The following is a 19,759-nucleotide window of genomic DNA, read 5'->3' on the forward strand; positions in this document are numbered from 1 at the left end:
AGTGAGCTTTTCAATCAAATACGCAGATTCATTTGAATATGTTTTTTCCATTATTTTAAAAATTCAATAAGGAAGATATATCACTACGGTAAATTTCGAGCCACAGAAATGTAGAAATGTAGATGCTATGGAGCGCAATCTGCACAAATTATATATTCCTGTAAAGGGAACTTTGTAACTCGTCGTTTACGTCGATTCTTGACGTCGATTCTTTACAAATAACTGCGAAAAGTACCAAAAAAAACAAAAAAATTTTATTGTTTCCGTTTTGAACGACTCCACATTTGCCTATAAAATAATATTTTAAAGCTTTTCACTTTTCGTGTAAGCTATTGTAATTGTAATATGTCGTGCGATACTTTTATAAATATTCATGTGAAAAAAAAAGATTAATATCGATGAAGAAAACGTGATTCATTTTTTAAAGTTTAAAATGTATTAAGAAATTAGAATCATAAATACTCTTTTGATATTTTTATGCTACGTTAATATATGTAGGCATATTTTTGAAAAATTGTCCTTCATGTTGAATCCATATTTATGGTCACCGTATGTATAACACAAAATATCGTTGGAAGAGTGTATTGTTTATATGTATAATATTTAAATGTCCTCGGTGTGCACTCCTCGGTGTGCACTCCGTTGATTAGCTACCACTTGCTTGTGATCTACGGGAGCGACAGATTGTACTGTCAATTTATTACGTTGCATGTCACCAAACATTTCCATTTTGCTGCGCAATTTGAAAATATACGAAGTAAAGTTAATCGACGAAAGTACTTCTTCACCTTCAGGGGGATTGTTTTCTAGGAGTTCACCTATTTCCTGAGATGAACGTTTCAGCATTTGTTCAGCGACTTCGCTAAAGCAAGTGACCCAGCGGTTTGAGGTCCAATCACCAATACTCAAACCACTTTATTTTGGAAATTTTAAAACAAAAACGAAAAACTGATTCTATGTTTTCCCTTTTAACTGCTGCTTATACCTGGGGCATACCATTTACAGTGAATTCCACTAGTCATGTACTATAAAAGCTGGTTCTACATTAGATTTATTAGAAATCGGCTGTTGTAAAACTAGCGATCACGTCATAATTTTGTTTATGGAGTTTCAAAATGTACAAATATGTATCAACTTAAACGGGGCACAGTTTACTAGCTGGGAATATTTTGTAAACAGACAATTCAGCCGTAAAGGTCTCTTCGGCTTTTTAATTTAAATTATTATATACCGAGAAATTGTTTAGTAATTTATATGGCAGTAACATTGATGATATTCTAGGAGAAGACTCCGATTATGACTATGGTCAACAATTGACGGCGGAATTCATTGAGCGTTTAGGTTTTGTTGATTCCCCACAAGCATTACTTAATGGTGTACCTATGCAACAAAATTTATTATCCTCTGATAGTGAATTCGAAGAAGCGATATTTTCAGAAATTATTCAACAGGCTAGCATTTTTCAGAAAGCGGTATATAAAGGAGATTTAACAGACTCTGATTCTGTTAATGATTACTTAATGAATCAGGATCATGTAATGCCACGCTTAAATCAACGCATTCTTAGTAATGAAGCCTCTGAATTTCTCGATTTTTCTGGACATGAAAGCAAAGATTTAACGAACGTGCGGGGTCTGGGCCAACTCTCAAATCGAGATATGACGGCGACTCTTTTGACTAATTTAAAATATTTCATCGGTAAACATTCAACCAAAAATATTGGTAACGCTAAACTACACTTCCTAACTATTTGGGTTATTGCTGATATTGAACAAACCGAGCGTCGTGAGTTATTAATGCTCTGAGATTCGTTAGATCTGGAAGTAGTGTACGCGTAGGGTTTGTCCCAAATGCAGAAGGCTCCAATCTCTCAAATAAACACAATTTGAATCGTCTTGTTTGGGCTGCTGCACAACTCTACCGCCACTGGAAGCTACAGTCTTGGTTTTGAAATGGCTCATGCACCCTAATTCAGCTCATGATATTCCAGATGCAGTCTCTTATGATCTTGTGAACTAAAGGCACATAAAGACTGCAGTGTAGATTTAAACTACCACATAGTTCATGAAACTTCATTTCTGGTTTTTGCTTTCGTTTGATAGGAACTGTAGAAAAAAAATTAAGCAATTAAGCAGCAAATTAGAATATAGGAACAATTATCTTAACGTCGGTTGAATGAAAATATTCGAATTTATAGAAAACAGAATAAATTCGAATGTCGAGCAAAAACACTGATTTTTATTAATTTGAATCCCTGCAATACAATTTTTCGTGCATACGAAGTAGAGGGCTGCATGAATTCATTCAAAACGGCATATGAATTATTCATATAAAAAAAACCAATGAATGAGGTTACCTTCAAAAATTTGTTGAGTTTGAGTAAATACTGTTCTGATATGGGTGTCGTCATAACAAGCCTATGTATACTTATATGTATGTATATGGCATATATAAATATGTGTCTTATGTTATTGTGTTTAAATAGGAGTTTGTTATTATGCTATAAAAACTCTGGGTGACGGAATCAGAAGATGCTTTTATATTACTTAAATATTCATGTTTTTGAGATGCGCTCTTGAAATTATTCATAGCGATAATTCTGTTGCTGGAATGTTTGGTGTTTGAGAACGCTGAACTCTGAAACGCCATTGACATTTGAGATGTGGGATTGCGTAGGGAGTAAGAAGTGGAATAGGTGGGTTTTGTGAAGTGGAATACAGAGTAGGTAGGAAGTTTACTGCGAGGTGGTGCTATTTTCGTTGTAGGGCGGAAGTAGGACCAATTTTGCAATTGGCCTTCTGATTTCTCCCTTAGCTGTTTCGATGTCGACTACTCTTACTCGGTTGTCGGAACCTGGGTGTAGCTTGACTATTCTGCCCAATCTCCATTCGTTTGGTGGCAGGTTTTCTTCTTTAACAACGACCAGGTCCCCTTGTTTTAAGTTGGTTTGTGGATGTTTCCACTTGATGCGTTTCTGCATCTCGGTGAGGTATTCCAATTTCCATCTCCTACAGAATGTCTGGTGTAGGGCCTTCAGTTTCTGCCATCGATTTACGATTGAGGCTGGACTTTCATTTACATCGATTTCGGGTGGGGCAAGAAGATGCCCGCCGACCAGAAAATGACCGGGGGTAAGCGGCTCCAGGTCAGACGGTTCGTTTGAAGAGGGGCTTAGTGGTCGTGAGTTGAGACAAGACTCAATACGGCATAAGAGTGTGGTGAACTCTTCAAAAGTATATTTGTGGTCGGACGCGACCTTTTTAAAGTGGGTTTTGAAACTTTTCACCCCAGCTTCCCACAAACCGCCCATGTGAGGGGCCGCAGCGGGTATGAAATGCCACTCTAAGGCTTGATGGCTGTACTTAGTGAGGGTGCTATTGCGTGCCTCAGCTAAAAATGCTTTGAATTCCGATCGTAAAGATCGTGAGGCTCCGACAAAGTTAGTACCATTGTCGGAGTAAACGTTTTTTGGACATCCTCGTCTAGCAACGAATCTTGCGAAAGCGGCTAGAAAGGACGCGGTGCTAAGGTCGCTGGTAGCTTCAAGGTGAATGGCTTTCGTCGAAAAACAGACGAAGAGACAGACGTAGCCTTTTGACATGCGACATCCTCTGCCCCGGTAGGACTTGATGTCGAACGGGCCCGCGAAATCCACCCCCGTGTTTGTGAATGCACGGGAAAAGGTTGTGCGTTCTTTGGGAAGGATTCCCATAAGTTGAGTTTGCGACCGTTTCTTGTGGATCGTGCAGACCTTGCAGTTATGTATGACAGACCGTATCAAGTTTTTCACTCTGGGAATCCAATACTGTGATCGGATAAGTCGCAGCATCAGCTGGTTTTCTCCGTGCACGGAAATTTTATGGATAAACTGGACAAAGAGACGGGACAACCTACAACCATACGGAAGAATGATAGGATGACGTTCATTGTAGGACAGATCGCAAGATGCGCTCAGTCGACCACCAGCCCTCAGAATCTCATCTTTGTCGATGAACGGGTTAAGAGGCAGGATTTCACTTTTTCCGTCGATGGATTTTCCAGATTTTAACCTTGTATATTCTTCGCTGTAATATTGTTTTTGACAAATTGTTATTAAGCGTTGGGTCGTTGTTTTAATTTCGTTGGCCGAAATTGAACGACACTCCGCTTTAAAGGGAGATTTCGTTTTGGGATTGATTCTTTGATAGAATCTCATAATATAAGATATTACTCTCAAAGCCCGTGATAAATCAGAAAATCGATCGAGAATGTCGTGAAAGTCTTTTACTTTTGTTGTTGCATGAACATGCACCCTTTTTTCTTCAATGGTTGTGTCAAAGTCCGATTCTTGTGCTGGCCATCTCGAATAGTCTTCTTGTAACCATTGTTTTGACGGGCGCTACCTTTGTTTTTGCCATTAGAAGGCTGACCACAACTTTTTCCGCAGTCTTAACTCTCAAGAAAACAGTCGCCGCGTATGCTTTCTCCGAAGCGTCGCTGAATCCATGTATTTCGGCGTCATCTGTTTGCGTAAAGTGAACCCATCTTGGTATGCGAATGGTATTAATGTCCATGTAGTCGTGCATAAATGCCTGCCAACGGTCTAATGTGGTCGGAGACACGGTATCGTCCCAACCAGTTCCCTCCAACCAAATATTTTGCATAATGATCTTGGCGACAATTACCACTGGAGCGAGCCAACCGAGCGGGTCAAACAGTTTGGCGATAGCTGAAAGTATCGCTCTTTTAGTGATGACGTCACGATTTTCTATTGGTTTTGCTGTGAAATAGAAGTAGTCAGATTTGGCATTCCATCTGATGCCAAGTGCTTTTACCGTACTAGACTCTTCAAACTCTAGAAAATCGTCTGTGAGTAGATGAGATTTCGGTATACCTTCAAGTATTTTACTGGAGTTCGAAGTCCACTTTCTTAACGGGAACCCTGCTGAATCCAGTACCTGTAGTATTTCTTCTCGAGCTTTAATCGCTGCTCCGATGCTGTGTCCTCCAGCAAGTACGTCGTCCACGTACATACACTTTCGCAAAATTTCGGATGCGATTGGAAACGAGCTCTCGACCTCATCAGCTAGTTCATGCAATGTCCTTATCGCGAGATAAGGAGCACAGTTGATGCCAAAAGTCACCGTTTTTAATTCGTATAAGCTAATTGGTTCTCTTGGGCAGGTGCGAAAAACTATGCGCTGATATTTCGTTTGATTCTCATTTACAAATATTTGCCGATACATTTTCTCTATATCGCTGTTGAAGACGTATTGGTACAGTCTCCAACGGAGTATGAGGATCGTTAAATCGGCCTGAAGTACAGGACCTGGAAGGAGGACATCATTCAAACTCATGCCATTAGCGGTTGGGCATGATGCGTTGAATACAACCCTGACCTTTGTAGTGGTACTTTCTTCCTTTAAAACGGCGTGGTGCGGTAAAAAATAGCAGTCCGTTGAATCTGGTGAAATGTTTTTGTTAATTTTTGACATATGTGCTAGTGTCTCGTATTCAGATACAACCCGGTTGTACTCTGTTTGAAGGACAGGCTTTTTCGCTAGTCGCGTCTCGTTCCGGTAGAACTGAGAGCATGCACTTTTCAGCGAAGGTCCTAAGCACACATTTTTCGGAAAATCCCGTTTAAAAGGTAGAGACACAATGTATTTTCCATCGGTATTTCGTGTTGTAGTTGCTTTGAAGAGCTCTTCGCAGTATTTATCATCTTCGTTGATGCCTTTTTTTCTTTGGGACATCCTCCAGCTCCCAAAATGCAGCTAGCTGCTTGTCCAACGTGACTTCGTTAAAATACGATACGATATTGTTAGTTGGACTGACTGAGTCCGCGCGACCAGTCAGTATCCAACCGAACACGGTCTCTTGCGCGAGAAGCGTATTTAATACGTTCTTCCTCATTCCGCTTAAAATTATTTGCGGGTAAATATCTCCTCCTAAGACCAGGTCAACTGGCTCATTGACGAAGAATCTTTTGTCCGCCAAGACCAAGTCTGGGAACGATTGCCGCGTCATTGCGCTTATCTGACAAGTCGGAAGATCCCCGGTTAATTGTGGTAAAACCAGCACAATTGCTTCTATATTAATTAACGGGTCTGTGGGTGACCGAAGTTGAATAGCACACGCTTCTTTTACCTGCGCAGATACAGAGTTATTGATGCCCGAAACTTGGGCATGCAAGCGTTTTGATGGCAGGTTGATTCTCCGTTTGAGTCTCTCAGTAATGAACGAGCACTCAGAACCAGAATCTATAAGCGCTCTAGCCGAAAAATGTATACCATTATAGTGTATGTTTACGCGTGCTGTTCCTAACAAAACTCCTTTACTTGTATTTGCGTAACAAGAATTTACATTTGTAACCGATTTGATGTTTCCCTTTTCAGATTCGCGTCTTGATTGAGCCTGGTTTGGAGTAGATTCCACGCTACCCGATGGATCAGTTGTCGCTTTTGGCTGAATTGGCATATGGAGCAACTTGTGATGTCTCGAATGACAAGTGCTGCAGTTAAATGAGCTGGTACATCTTGAGACTGTGTGCCCAGCAGATAAACAATTCAAGCAACTGCGAATGCTCTTCACGTATTCTACTCGCTCCGTCGGCTTTAGACGCAAAAATCTGTCGCACTTTGATAGCTTGTGTACATTGCTGTTGCACATTTTACATGTTGCCTTTGCTACACTGACTTGAAAGGCGCCAAGCTTTTTTGCAGGCGTCTCTGCAGAATTCCGAGAGCTTGGTGGTTTAGGTTTCGAAACTATATCTCCCCTAAGACCTGTCACGGTTTCCAGTGTTTGAAACCGATTGGATAGGAATCTATCCATATCTACCCATTTGGAAATCTCAGTTTTATTTTCTATGGTTTGCTCCCATAGTGCCAGTGTCGTTTCTGGCAGTTTTGTCGAACACAAATATGTGAATATTGCATCCCAATTTGAAACATCAATCTGATGACACTGAAGCGACGAGATGCAATTATTTATGTCGCGTTGCAGTTTCTTGATGGAGCTACCGCATTCACTCTCAACTGCGTTTAAATTAAATAATACCTTTAATTGGGCATTGACCAGGATACGTTTATTTTCGTACCTGTCACAAAGATTTTTCCAGGCCGCACCAAAGCCATCGTTGGTTAATGGGGATCTCTGCACTATTTCCTTGGCCTCCCCCTGAGTTTTTTGCCGGAGGTGATACAGCTTCTCAACTGGGGTAAGGCGCTTATTTAGAATGTATATAGCCGTAAACATATCCCTAAACGATGGCCACGAAAGATAATCTCCTTTAAAAATGTCTGTGTCGCAAGGAGGGAGATGAATATTAAGCTCGCGACCTGACTTGTATTCGCTTTCCTTTTCAGTCTTTGCGAGTTGCTCTGAAAGATCAGCCATTGCTGCTTGGCACCGCAAAAAACTGAAGTAGGTGCTTTTATACTTCTTTTTAATTGCTGCCAGGTCTTTGGTTTCGAGCTCTTTTGATGCGCAAAGTTCATCATAAGACCCTTTTACCTTTTCCCACAGAGCCTTTAATTCATCCTTTTGGAAAGTTAAGGAGTGCTTTGTGTGCTCTGATGGCTGCATAGAGTTGTAGTCAGATTCCAATTCTGTTACTGAATCTGCCTGACGAATAAAGGTGTCCATTTTTGACCAAAGGCAACTGAAGTGGACGCAAGACAAAAGATTTCTTTGTGTGAATCGCCGCTTCGTAGAAAAAGATTGCCACTAAAAACGCTTAGCCCGAAATAAGTCTAATTCTTATAAGAACAACAAAAGATAACTTGTGTATTTAAATAACGATTTATTTATTTTCCAGCCAAATAAGCCTGTCGAATACGTAATTACGTATGTGTATGTGCGTATATGCAAAAAATGTGCAAGTCACTCGCCACCCAACTTATCAAATATGTGATATACGTGTGTAAATAATTGATATTTAAAATATGCAGTTTATTTTAAAAAATTTCTTATGAAGAAATTGTGTTTGTTCAAGCGCGGCTGTGATTTTATGCAACCAACAAATAAATGGGGGAAACAACCCAGTGAAGTGATCAGCAATATGTACAAGCGCGCCACTAATAATAGACAAGTGCAATGTGAAAAGAAACCAAAGGAGTTTCGCAAAATCTACTTGAACTTACGCGATTAATAAAATGCAAATAAAAGTGAAAGCCAGTAAAATGAGAAAAAACTAAATTCTGTGCTTTGCAAGAAAGGAATAAATTTTATCAATCTTGTGCTTCGGTAAATGCGACTGGTATTTTTACACAAACAACACCGTATCACGAATCAAAATGGACGTTCGCGCAATTCGTTAATGTTAGCCGGTACCCCACTAAAAAGTGAAAAGTGTTCTAATTTTTATTTAAACAAAATAATAAGCACTGAGTGTTTTCTCCCCTTTTTTGCTTTACACAATAATCACGCGCGTCTTTTTTTTTTTTCAAAATATGTATATCACCACAGTTTTTTATTTTTTTTTTGACGATTTGTACACACACAAGTGCAATGAAATTAAACCACGTACCTTAATGTGTTGTTGTATGCTGTGTAGTGCGATATGCTGCTTTATTCAAAAATGTGTTGCTGTCACTAGTGGTGCTGTGATGCAAGCGTGATGCTGTGATGCAAACCAAAACGTTGCTTGTGTAGCAAAAACCAAAGAAAAAAACGCTTGCTGTGGCTCTTGTGGCACGTTGGTTGTGGCAGTTGCTGTGATGCTATGTGGACGAACGTGATGCTGGTGACGATTGGTTGAGGCCGTTGAAAAAAACTCAGATGAGATGCTGTGTGGACTGTATAGTGTGGTTACTTATCCGGCTCGAAGGACCAATATTTACGCAGGTGGCGTCGCACGAAGATGGAGCGCACCAGCGTAAAGTTAGTGTAACGAAAATAGGAGAAAATAAAAGACACAGTGGTTTTAGTGCAGTGAAATTAAAAATCGTTTTATTTGTAAATATCTATGAGGTTGAATAGTGTGGCTCACAAGAGTTGGCTTACCGAACGTGGTGTGATGGCTGACGTGATCTACTTGCTGTCTTCTAAGAAGTGAAAGAGTGCCAACAAACGAAAAGGGATGTAGCCCACCGCACAGTAACTTTCGTTAAGTTTCCCCTCCAATAAGTTACCGTACAGTGGGGCTTGTTGTTAGCGGCTGGAAAGATAGCCGTAACTTACGTATGTGTTTGTGTGCTCTTACATCAAGTGACAAAACGCGGATTAGGGTGGTGCAATATATTTAGGTCGCGGACCTAAACAACGGGTGGCAACCCTCTTCAAAAATATTTTCTAAATACAACTTTTCTTAACCGCGTTTGATTCGAAACTGATTCTGAAATAGTTCAATTAACTTAAAAATTAAATTGAATTTAGCAGATGGCAACTCTCTTTAAAAATATTTTTATAAAGAAAGCTTATTGGAACTTTTTGAGTTTTTGTTCTAATCTAAATTTAATTTAATTTTTGAACAGCTCTAAACAGAGCTACAGAGAGCCTCTTTCGTTTGGAACCCACTTTGTGGTATTTTTTTGAATTCATAAGTTAAATTGAAATTTACAGATGGCAACTCTTAAAAATAATTTATTTTATTGTCACTGCGGCCAGCCACGCAAATAAGTCTGACTACCATAATTCATTATAAGTTCACTACCTCTGGTTCATTTTGAGTAGTTATTAAGTATTGAGGCCACGTTGTTAAGTAATAGATGTGGCGAGATCACTCCACCTTTAATCGCCAGGTGCGGACTTTCTTCGTTTTGGAGGCAGCTTTCCACATCTACAAAAATCATTATTCTACATAGCATTGCCATTGTTTAGGAATGTCATTGGAACAAGCTCCGCACTTGATCGTTCAGAAAGTTTAAAGAATAAAGGATTTGCTATATCTTTGGCAACGTTTCTCTTTATCCGCCAATTTAAAGCATTGTGTATTGAAGCAAAAAAAAAACTTCTTGGTATCTCGAACTTTACATAAACTGTTAGGTTCTTACACATAGATACTAGTATTGTTTATCTTTTCCCACTTTTTATGTTCCAAAAACCATTTTGCTGCGATTAATTCTTAAAGAATTCTTCACCAAATCATAAACGAGCAATAATACCCGCGCTCGTAAAGACTAAATAAAACATCTTTATTATTGAATATTTGCCGAGCACTGTAGCAGTTTGTTTTCACTGCCGTTTGTTTTAGCTGCTTGGCTATTGCCGCTGGCGAGATACTGCCGAAAAATTACGCAGAGTGAAAATGTCTGGAGACTGGCTGTTTGTCTGCAGTGTCATGCTTCACTAAGATATTTTCGCTCCCTCTGGTTTTCACTTATTTGATTTATTTTAGCAAAATTCTCAAGCACAACAAAGTTTTCACACATCTCGCCTTTGCAAAATTTTCCATTGCTCAGCGTGTAAAGACTGTTTTCTCCTGTACTCCTTGGTGCTGTGCATTTATAAGAGTAAGAGTGCACTATTTGAAAAGCAGCAAGTATATACTTATTTCTATTTTATTCTAATTTGTAGTTTGTTGCATTTTTAATGCCCACATATACACACTCACTTTTGTATTTATTTTATATTTAATGCAATCAATGGCACCGCCGCCTTTTTAGCGCCTTCTCAAGCATGCCGTTGGCGTACTTACATACATTGAAGGAGTGCCAGTTGCTTGGGAGTGCAGCTTAGAGTGCCTAGCGTGCATTGCTCGTAAAATATGTTTATATTTGTATGTAGTATCGGAAAGGTGGCACTAACGAAATGCTTGTTTAGAAATGAAACTTTATTATTGCTCACATTATAAAGCACTTCTGCATACTATGATTGAGGACTAGGTATTTTCTCTAAGAGGAGCCGCATAGTTCGGATTTAATATTTCAAAAGACTGCACGTACATATACATATGTACAGCGTGTAAAATAATAAGTTTTTTGAATAATAATATGGTTAGCTCTATTTCGATTAATTAACGATTAATTCATAAAAGCGTAAATGATTTTCGGTATATTTTAGCCAACAATTTCAAGCCTCGTGCTCCTGATTTGAAAGACTTGCTTTAAACGTTTGGGATAATTTTTGGGGCGGCACGGTCGAGGTGATTTAATATTTCGTCTCATATTGCTATTAAATGCTTTTTGAAATTATCCAAGGTCCCGTTATTTACGCTTTCTAATTTTCTGAGCATATAGCCCAAATCTTTCTAATTCGATGAGTATAAGTGGAAAGAAGATTGAGGCCATTACTCCACTGAGATGAAACCAGGGCAACGATTTTTTTTCACCAACTTTTCGAATTTCTCGCTTTACTTGTCGGGAATGAACCCTGTTGAAAACATAATGTTCCATTTCCAAACACTGCATTATTACCACATGGCCTATAAATCAGGGTTCGTATTTGCACACACATGCTCTGCTCACACACACGCCAGAAACACATTCAACTTGCACTCACTGCTCATACACATGTGTGTGCATAAGTGGAAAACAAACTCTACTCACAGAAAAGTGTGTGCTGTTTGTTATTAAGCACATGCACATGGGTGTGAGCCGATTTTTGTACAAATTTCAGCCCATGCACATGCACATAATATATTCGTAAAAGAATTTGTTTATTAAACGTTATTTTTTCAAAGACAATTCAATAAAAAGTGAGATGTTGTTTGTTTTTTATATGACAGAAAACATATTAAAAAATTATTTTAACATTTGAGTTAGAATTCGAAGTGTATAAGTTTCTCTACGCATAGCACACACATGTGCGTGTGCTTTACATTAATAAAAAGAAAGTTCACACATTTGCCCGTGCTTTTTACCAAACGGCACACACAAGCGATGTGAGCAAATTTTTAATTTTTTATATGCACAGCACACGTGTGTGAGCGTAAAATGTTAGGATGTGTTGCACATGTGTGTGCAAATACGAACCCTGCTATAAATACTGTGGTAAAATAACACCTTTCGATAGTCAGCTTTACACGCAAAAAAAATTAATATACTCGCGAAAAATGTGGTGCAAAAATTATAAAACTGCGTTTCTTGTTCTTTCCTATGACGATAGGATTTTTTTTTTAACGACCTTGAAATAACATAGATGTGATTAATTCAAAAAAATATGAAAAAATTCGGTGCAATATAAAATAACAATATGGAAATCAAATAAAAAAGACAATTCTGTAGGATTGAAAAAGATTAAATCCTTTGGTGCGCAAGCAAGAATTGGTATTTAAAATATATTTTTAAAATTGTATCCCTGAATACCTCTGGAATTTTTTATATTTATTAAAAAAACTTGTGTTAAAAATTAAACCAAAAAATAAAAATAAATTAGTTGAAAGTGCATTTTCAATACCTATTCGTCTGTGGAAGCCCAAAAGATGTATTCTTTTTAAATCTACACAATTTTCTCTTTCATTTAGTACCCATATCGTTATACTAAAGTGAACTTGATTTTTTAAATAATTTTTTTTAATTAATCTTATCTTCCAAATTGCAAAGTCCTTTAAAAAATTCTGACTCAGACAGAAAAATGACAGAAGTACATCGAGCTCCTTAAGAACTCTCTAGAAATTGTTATCGAAATCCGAGTGAACACCGCCAAAGCTTTGTTGAGCCAGATTGCTGCTTTATTCTCAATACCTGGTGACCCGAAGGGTGGCCCTGAAATAGCGTTTTTTATCTTACATACTCAACTTTAGCTAAGTAACAAATTCTACCATTAATATTTTAAGACCAAAAATAAAGATTTGTCAGTTTTAACTTTATGTTAAATGACCCGGTTCCCGATGTAAACTGCATATTTGTTTTATTAAAAAAAAAAATGCTTTTAAAAAGTGGTTAGGTGCCAAGCATATACAGATTGCATTAAGGTACATTGACTCTCGTATGTAATAAGCTTGAGACTACTTTAAACATTAAAAAAGTTAAGAGTACGTTGCTGAAGAGCTTCCAGCAATTTAAGCTCAAAACAGATACCCACGTGCCTGGTAATTGACCATAGGGTTAACAAAATGCTAGCAAAAAGATCTGTCGTCGAAGACCAAGTGCTAGTACAATTAAAAAATTAGCCATACCAAGTCATTGAATAAATAATTCAAATCTGTTTTTCTATTGAAATAATAATGTTAAACAGTTTGTAATAAAGTGAAAGCATTTGCCAACATAAAAATACACTACAATTCAATTCAAACAATAAACCTAACCTTGAACTTCAGGGCCCTTTGACATTCCATCCATAACACCGCTATTTAGCCGACGTCATAAAAGTCCCACCACCGCCGACCAACGTTTCAGCAAATTAATGAGCAATCATTTAGAAATAAAATGTCTCTGTTGGCATTCAAGGGCGCTGAAGCGATTAGCAGCTGCTCAGAAAGTGCACAATAGAAAGAAAATGTTATGAAAACAAAACGAAGGTAACAACAAGAATAACCCTCCATAACTATTTGCACCATAATCGCGTCACAGTAATTTTAAAGTTTTAGCGTTTGGAACTCGCTGGCTGATTACTAATGCTGACTGAAGTGTGAGTGCCCACAATATCCGTTTGGAATAATCGACAATTTCCGCTTTCATTAAGGCCTTGCCAACTTTGTTGATATTTTTTTTTTGTTTTAACGCTCTTTCAATTACTTAGGTATTCAGTTTAGGTCGCCGGCTGTATGCTTCATTGAAGCGGTATGATGGCTCAAATTTACACACACACAAGAGCGAGAGTCTGAATGCAGAAACAATGAATGGCTTAACAGCACACACTTCTAAAACTGCCTTACCGTCAGCCCATATAAACATGAATCCAGCGTACACAGTGCTGAAATTTCCTCTCTTACGTATTCTAGCGTCTTCATCCAACTTTTCGTCAATTTGCCTCTCTCTTTTATATTTGCTTTACTCTTCCAATAGAATTACTCGCTTCTTCAATTATGGCAGCCATCAATGGCAATGCCCTCATCCGTCCTGCTTGGGAACGATATTTGTTGTTTTATTCCACTGCATAGCATCGTCATTTTTATGAGATTTGAACGACTTTTGAATGGTGCCCCATGTAGCTCGTTTGCAGGCAGTAAAGTTAAGATATTGAAGCTACTACAAAATAATGAGAGTTTTGGAAATTCACAAACCGCAGAACTATGGGTTATGGGGGAGCATGTATTAGACTTTTTAAATATTTAAAAAGGAACATTTCCGACTTTACATTGGCGAAAACTGAATTCGATACTAATTAGAGAGGAATCAATTAGCCCAAAGTTTGAGGTCAGATTAAAGATTTAATGGATAAAACACATTTTTGAGGACAAGGAGGCATACTCGAAAGGATGGAAGCTCACGTACATGCGTGCTCCCTTCTGATATTTGAGGCCATGAAGGCAGAAGTGGCCTAACCCACATTTTTTTCATGATTAACTTCTTAAAAGCGGTTCAAATGTGATACATTTTAAAATAAAGGTCACTTATTCCTTAATTTGATGATACGCTATGTTGTATTTTACCATAAAATAAAGAAATAAGCGACTTTTATTTTAAAATTTATTATATTTAAGTAGCTAAATGCCAAAAAAAAACATTGATTTAGGCCACTTATGCTCTCACGGCTTCATATGTATTTTTAGAAGTCATAGAGCCTTACATATTAGTAAATTTGTACGTGTCATCGTTCAGCGAAAGATTTTGGCACATTTCATTTGAATTTCTTTTGTTTTGTTTTTTGCCGTCCCTTAGAAAAGCTTTACATTTTGATTGTTTCCTCACTGCCTTACTACGCATTTCGTTTCTTCATTCCATTTTTAAAAAATTGCTTACTCTTCAATCATCTTCAGGGGCTGTCAGGCCATCGAAGGCACGTCAATCAGCAGAAGAGCAGTGGAGCTTTATGGCTGACAACTATGACTATATCGATTACCATGCACTCAGCGATGTAAAATGCGGATGGGCGCTATAAGCTAACGCCATGGGCTGGCTGACTGATTGTCTGCCTGCTGCCACTCAGTGATATTTGTTCTAAAGATTTTTTATTGCGATAAATATGTCGCGAAATCGGTACAAACACAGTACGTAGCATGCCTAAAAATAAATGGTTATCCACATGCGTATGTACATATGTGAGGGCATGTGTGTAAAAACACATACTCAAATATGTAGATGTGCTGGCAGCCCAATTCTGAACTGCGCAGTTCACGACTTTACTCGACTTGAATTGTTTTACCAAAGAAGCAGCAGTCACAGGAAGCGGTAACGGCTGTGACAGCGGTTGTGGCATATGTCATAACTTTGTTATATTTTGTATGGCACTTGTGTTTGGCTATGTGTGTTACTGCCGCTTGTACTCGTACGTATGTATGTATGCGTGTACTGATGATTACATGAGTGTCTTGTGCACTTTTAAAAAAAATTTATTCCTCAATTTTTTATCGCGCTGAACCATTAAAAATGTAAAGTGACTGCGATGTATGTATAGATATGTCTGTATGTATAAGTACATATTTATATTTTGCATAATACACTTCTTGATTAAATTAATTTCTCTGCCTTCAAGCTATGAAAAAAATAAAACCTCTTCACGTATTTTTTTAGAACTTAATTAGCGAAGGAAAATTTTCATAGGCAGTGTTATGTACGTACAAAAATAATAAAAAAATTCAAAAAAATGTGGAAAAAATCATTTATACCTGGCTTTTTTCTAGCGGGATTAGCTAGCTTAGGGGCCAAAAATTTACAGTGACTCAAACAAATGACCACGTCTTGTTTTTTTTTAAATATTCGTAATACCTTCCAGCTAAATTTTTTTGTTATTTTTGTATAAAAATATCGTCTTATCACCGTGTAAATCACAATTTCAAACTTATTATGAAATTTAGGAAAATTCAACAAATTTTCATAAAAATTTTAACTTTTTATTCTGAAATTTTAGAAAATTTTTATGGGATGCAGCAAAAAAATCGCGTTGATTTTTGATAATTTTTTTTAGGCTACTTTTTTGGTTTTTTTTTTTAAATATATCAAGCGTAATTTACAAATATTTGCGTTGATATTTTAAAATTTTGTTGCTGACGGTCTCGCGCGGTTTATCTCATAAGAAATTCATAGTTATGTGAAAAAAAGTGTAAAAATCCGTCACCAAAAAGAAATTCTCAAAAATCAACGCGATTTTTAGCCATTTGAAACTTGCACTTCATTAAATTAAAATTATATGGGCTATAAAACTGCATACCCAAAAATTTTCTAACAATTCAGAATAAAAAGTTTAAATTTTAATGAAAATTTGTTGAGTTTTCCTGAATTTTTTATAAAGTTTGAAACTGTGATTTACAAGGTTTTGGCTAAAGCTTAGACGATATTTTTACATAAAAATAACAAAAAAATTGCTCGAAAAACATTACGAATATTTGAAGAAAATCAACACGTGGTCATTCGTTTGAGTCTCTGTCTTATGTACCTAAAAGTCTATAAATTTATTTCATTTACTCTTGATTTTATATATCTAATAATAATATTTTGGCGCTTACACTTTTGCTTAGTGTGTATCCGAACCTATAATCGAATTAGTGGGGTGTGTCTTGATTTTTATACAAACGTAGGGACCTACAGTTTTACTCCGCCTCCAAATGGATGATGGATTTAATGAGAAGCTCTTTCCTGGAATAAATACACTATTGTATGCCGAAGGGCAGTCATAAAAAACTATTTCAAATTTATATGTTGCCCGGACAACGGATCAAGTCCTACGGCGTGGTACCAACCACCTCTAACTACTCAGCCATACTGTATTTCATAAATAAGTCCAGATTGGTCCAGATCTAAAATATGGACATTCATTCCAAATAAGGAGAAATCGTCCGAAAAGTAATATTTTGAAAAGTTGCTCATACGCCCTGTATACCTACTTAAGTAGACAATAACCGTTATTCGTTAAAATTTACTATGGGTCACTGAAAATAAGCATTGCAACCCTTCATGCAAATAGATTGCGGTTTTTGGCCAAGAAGTGTAAATATAAAGACATTTTAAAACACAAAATGAAGATAAGCTGGAATACAATCATATCGAATTTTAAATACCATCAGGGCCTTGTTCCCGTAGGACTTTTTTTAATTTTCCATTTTGAATTCTACGTAACTAAAATTTCCATTTGAAAATCTTCTGTCGCAACTGTAGGTTGCTGGGAGTATTCCTTCAATGCTTTTAATAGGTTCTGGCGCGTATTAGTATCCAACAAACACTTAGAAATGGCCTTAAATATATTGTTATATCAAAACATCGAGCAATTTAAAAATCATAAAAAACTTCAAAATACTAAAAGAGATTCCTTTAAAATTCCAGATTATCTGCAACTTTCGAGAAGAGCATAGATCAGCGCTCTAGAACAGCAACGATGCTATACGGAAAGCAAAACTTGCTCTTTGAGAGAGGTTTGGTTACAGCAAATTATTTTTGTTTGTAATTTAATTTATTAAATAAATATAAAATTTAAAAATGTTGGTGGATTTGGCAATGGCAATGAAAAATTGTCTCCTTTAGTGAATACAAAATATACAGTATTTTACTCATATGTCATGGTTCGCTATCACCTTGTTATCTCCTTCTAGTATTACAATCTGAATAAGACCCATACAAAAGTCTCAATAATGCTACCTTCATAATATAATCTACTATTCTATATGTGTATAGCTAACTATATATGTATCTAGAACATTTATTCTAAAATAAATATGTAAATCCACTTACCGTATTTAGATTTGTGATTTTATCCAACTCCACCGCTGTGCTGCCCCGATGATGATGCAAATGTGCCAAATGATGTGTTGTCAACATGTTGCTTTGCGCGTTTTGTTGCTAGACTACTTTTCGAGCAGCAGCAGCAAAAGCAGCCAACAGATTTTTGATTTATATACTTTGTATGTATGTGTAATTGACTCACTACACTTTCACTTTATGTATTTACTCTGCTTTCAATGATTCTAACTAAACTCAACAAATATCAAATATGATTATCACAATAAAGAATTTCGAAGTTTATTTGCGCACAAATATAATTTTTTTAAATCTCATTGCCGACATAAATGCTATTTCACTTCCTTCCAACGTTGCATAAAATGCACGAGCAAGCAGCATATGACACATAAATGCACTGTAAATAAATTCAAGTAAGTGTGTTAATAAATAACGAAATACATGCATTGAGAAGTTTGTACTAAATATATATACATACATACTATAAATGTATATTAGTATTGAAGCTAAATGTGTGTGTGTGTTTTGTTGAATTATTTGCCGTGGTGTGTCGACAGCTGACGAGTGCACTTGATGATACACATGCACACACATACAACGCTTACACATGCATTGTCAAAAGCGCTTCAAAGCACAGCGGAGGGCGCTCGTATGCTGGTAGTCAACGATAAATGGTTTCTTGTCAACCGCAATATGCTGAGGCACTAACACACACTAACATGTCCAACCATACAAGCATTCAATGCATTTTGCTTGTCACTGCGGTTACCTATGTACATATATATTTGTGTGAATAGTTGTCAAAGTGTTTTGCTCATTCTAGTGCTGACTTGCTTTTGCTGCCAAACTGGCAAATAAGTATTTTTTTAAAGTCGCAATGTAATTTGAGTTAAGCTTTTTTTGATAAAAGAGAATCAGCATAAAGAAATAAAAAAAAATATCTTCTAACAAAAAAAATTTTATATATTAAAACTACCAAAAAATATTAGAAACATGAAGATACATACATATTTACATTAAACGGGTCCAATATTTGTATGTGGTGAAAAAACATCATCCTAGAAAACGTGGCACCCCTAAGTTTTTTCCTTTTCATATTTGTAATACCCATATAGATATTTCCAATTTTCTACTGTAACTAATACAGGGTACACAATAGGGTGGTCCAAAAACAGTAAAGTCGGAATTGTAATGCTCTTACCCCCTAGGATTGCTCTATATCGAAAAAAGTATACCCCTTTTTTATTTTGAAATCAAAAAATATTTAGAGGTCGCTCAAAGCGCTCAAAGTTTTTCATGTAATTTTATATGGGAGAAATACATTTTTTTTTCGTAGAAATGGCATTGAATTCTAGAAAGTCAATATTTTTCGATCGGAAAACCCTGGTTCTTTTCAGGAGACTTTTAATAATAATACTCCACTGTTTATTTAACCATCTTTTAATACTAACGATTTTTTATTGATCTCCCCATTGCATTTTCGGGGTTTTTGTGGGTTTTTGACGGACCTATAAATTATAGTTGCAATGTAAAAATTTGTAAATAAAGAATTGGGTATTATTATTGGGAATCTCCTGCAGTTAAACAGAGCTTTCTGGTAGGAAAATATTGATTTTTAGCCATTCTATATATTTCTATGAAAAGTTGTTTTTTCCCCCATATAAAATACATGAAAAACTTTGTGCGCTTTGAGCGACCTCAAAATATTTTTTGATTTCAAAATAAAAAATAGGGGTTATTTTTTCGGCATAGAACAATCCTAGGGGGTGAGGGCATAAAAATTTCGAATTTACTTTTTCACATGTATTTTTGGACCACCCTAGTGCACAATGACCTTGAATTGCACTACACAATATTTCTAAAGTAAAATATGAGTATCATGAGAAGCTCGGCCAAACACTAACATATGTGTAAGCGCCAATCTATCATGAGTATCCTATAAATTAATACTTAGAAACGTAAAGTTTGGTACCAGCACCTCTTTCGGCAAGAAGAAAAGTTTTGGAGTTGTTTACGTAATGCTTCTAAGTAATTTGGTAAACAGTCCATAAATCGGTATATAC

General features: G+C 36.7%; 1 protein-coding gene across 1 annotated transcript in view; it reads right to left on the reverse strand.

Moving 5' to 3' along the window:
• The window catches only part of LOC118741110, a 112,060-nt gene extending 94,283 nt beyond the window's left edge, over positions 1-17,777 (reverse strand). Inside the window, exon 1 of the mRNA XM_036472944.1 lies at positions 17,691-17,777. Within this exon, the coding sequence (XP_036328837.1) occupies positions 17,691-17,777 (87 nt within the window). The remainder of the gene's footprint in view (positions 1-17,690) is intronic.
• Positions 17,778-19,759: the final 1,982 nt, after the last annotated feature.

Source organism: Rhagoletis pomonella, unplaced genomic scaffold, assembly GCF_013731165.1.
Source record: "Rhagoletis pomonella isolate Grant_MI unplaced genomic scaffold, Rhpom_1.0 Rhpom_scaffold_00006, whole genome shotgun sequence".
Taxonomy (NCBI): Eukaryota; Metazoa; Arthropoda; class Insecta; order Diptera; family Tephritidae; genus Rhagoletis; species Rhagoletis pomonella.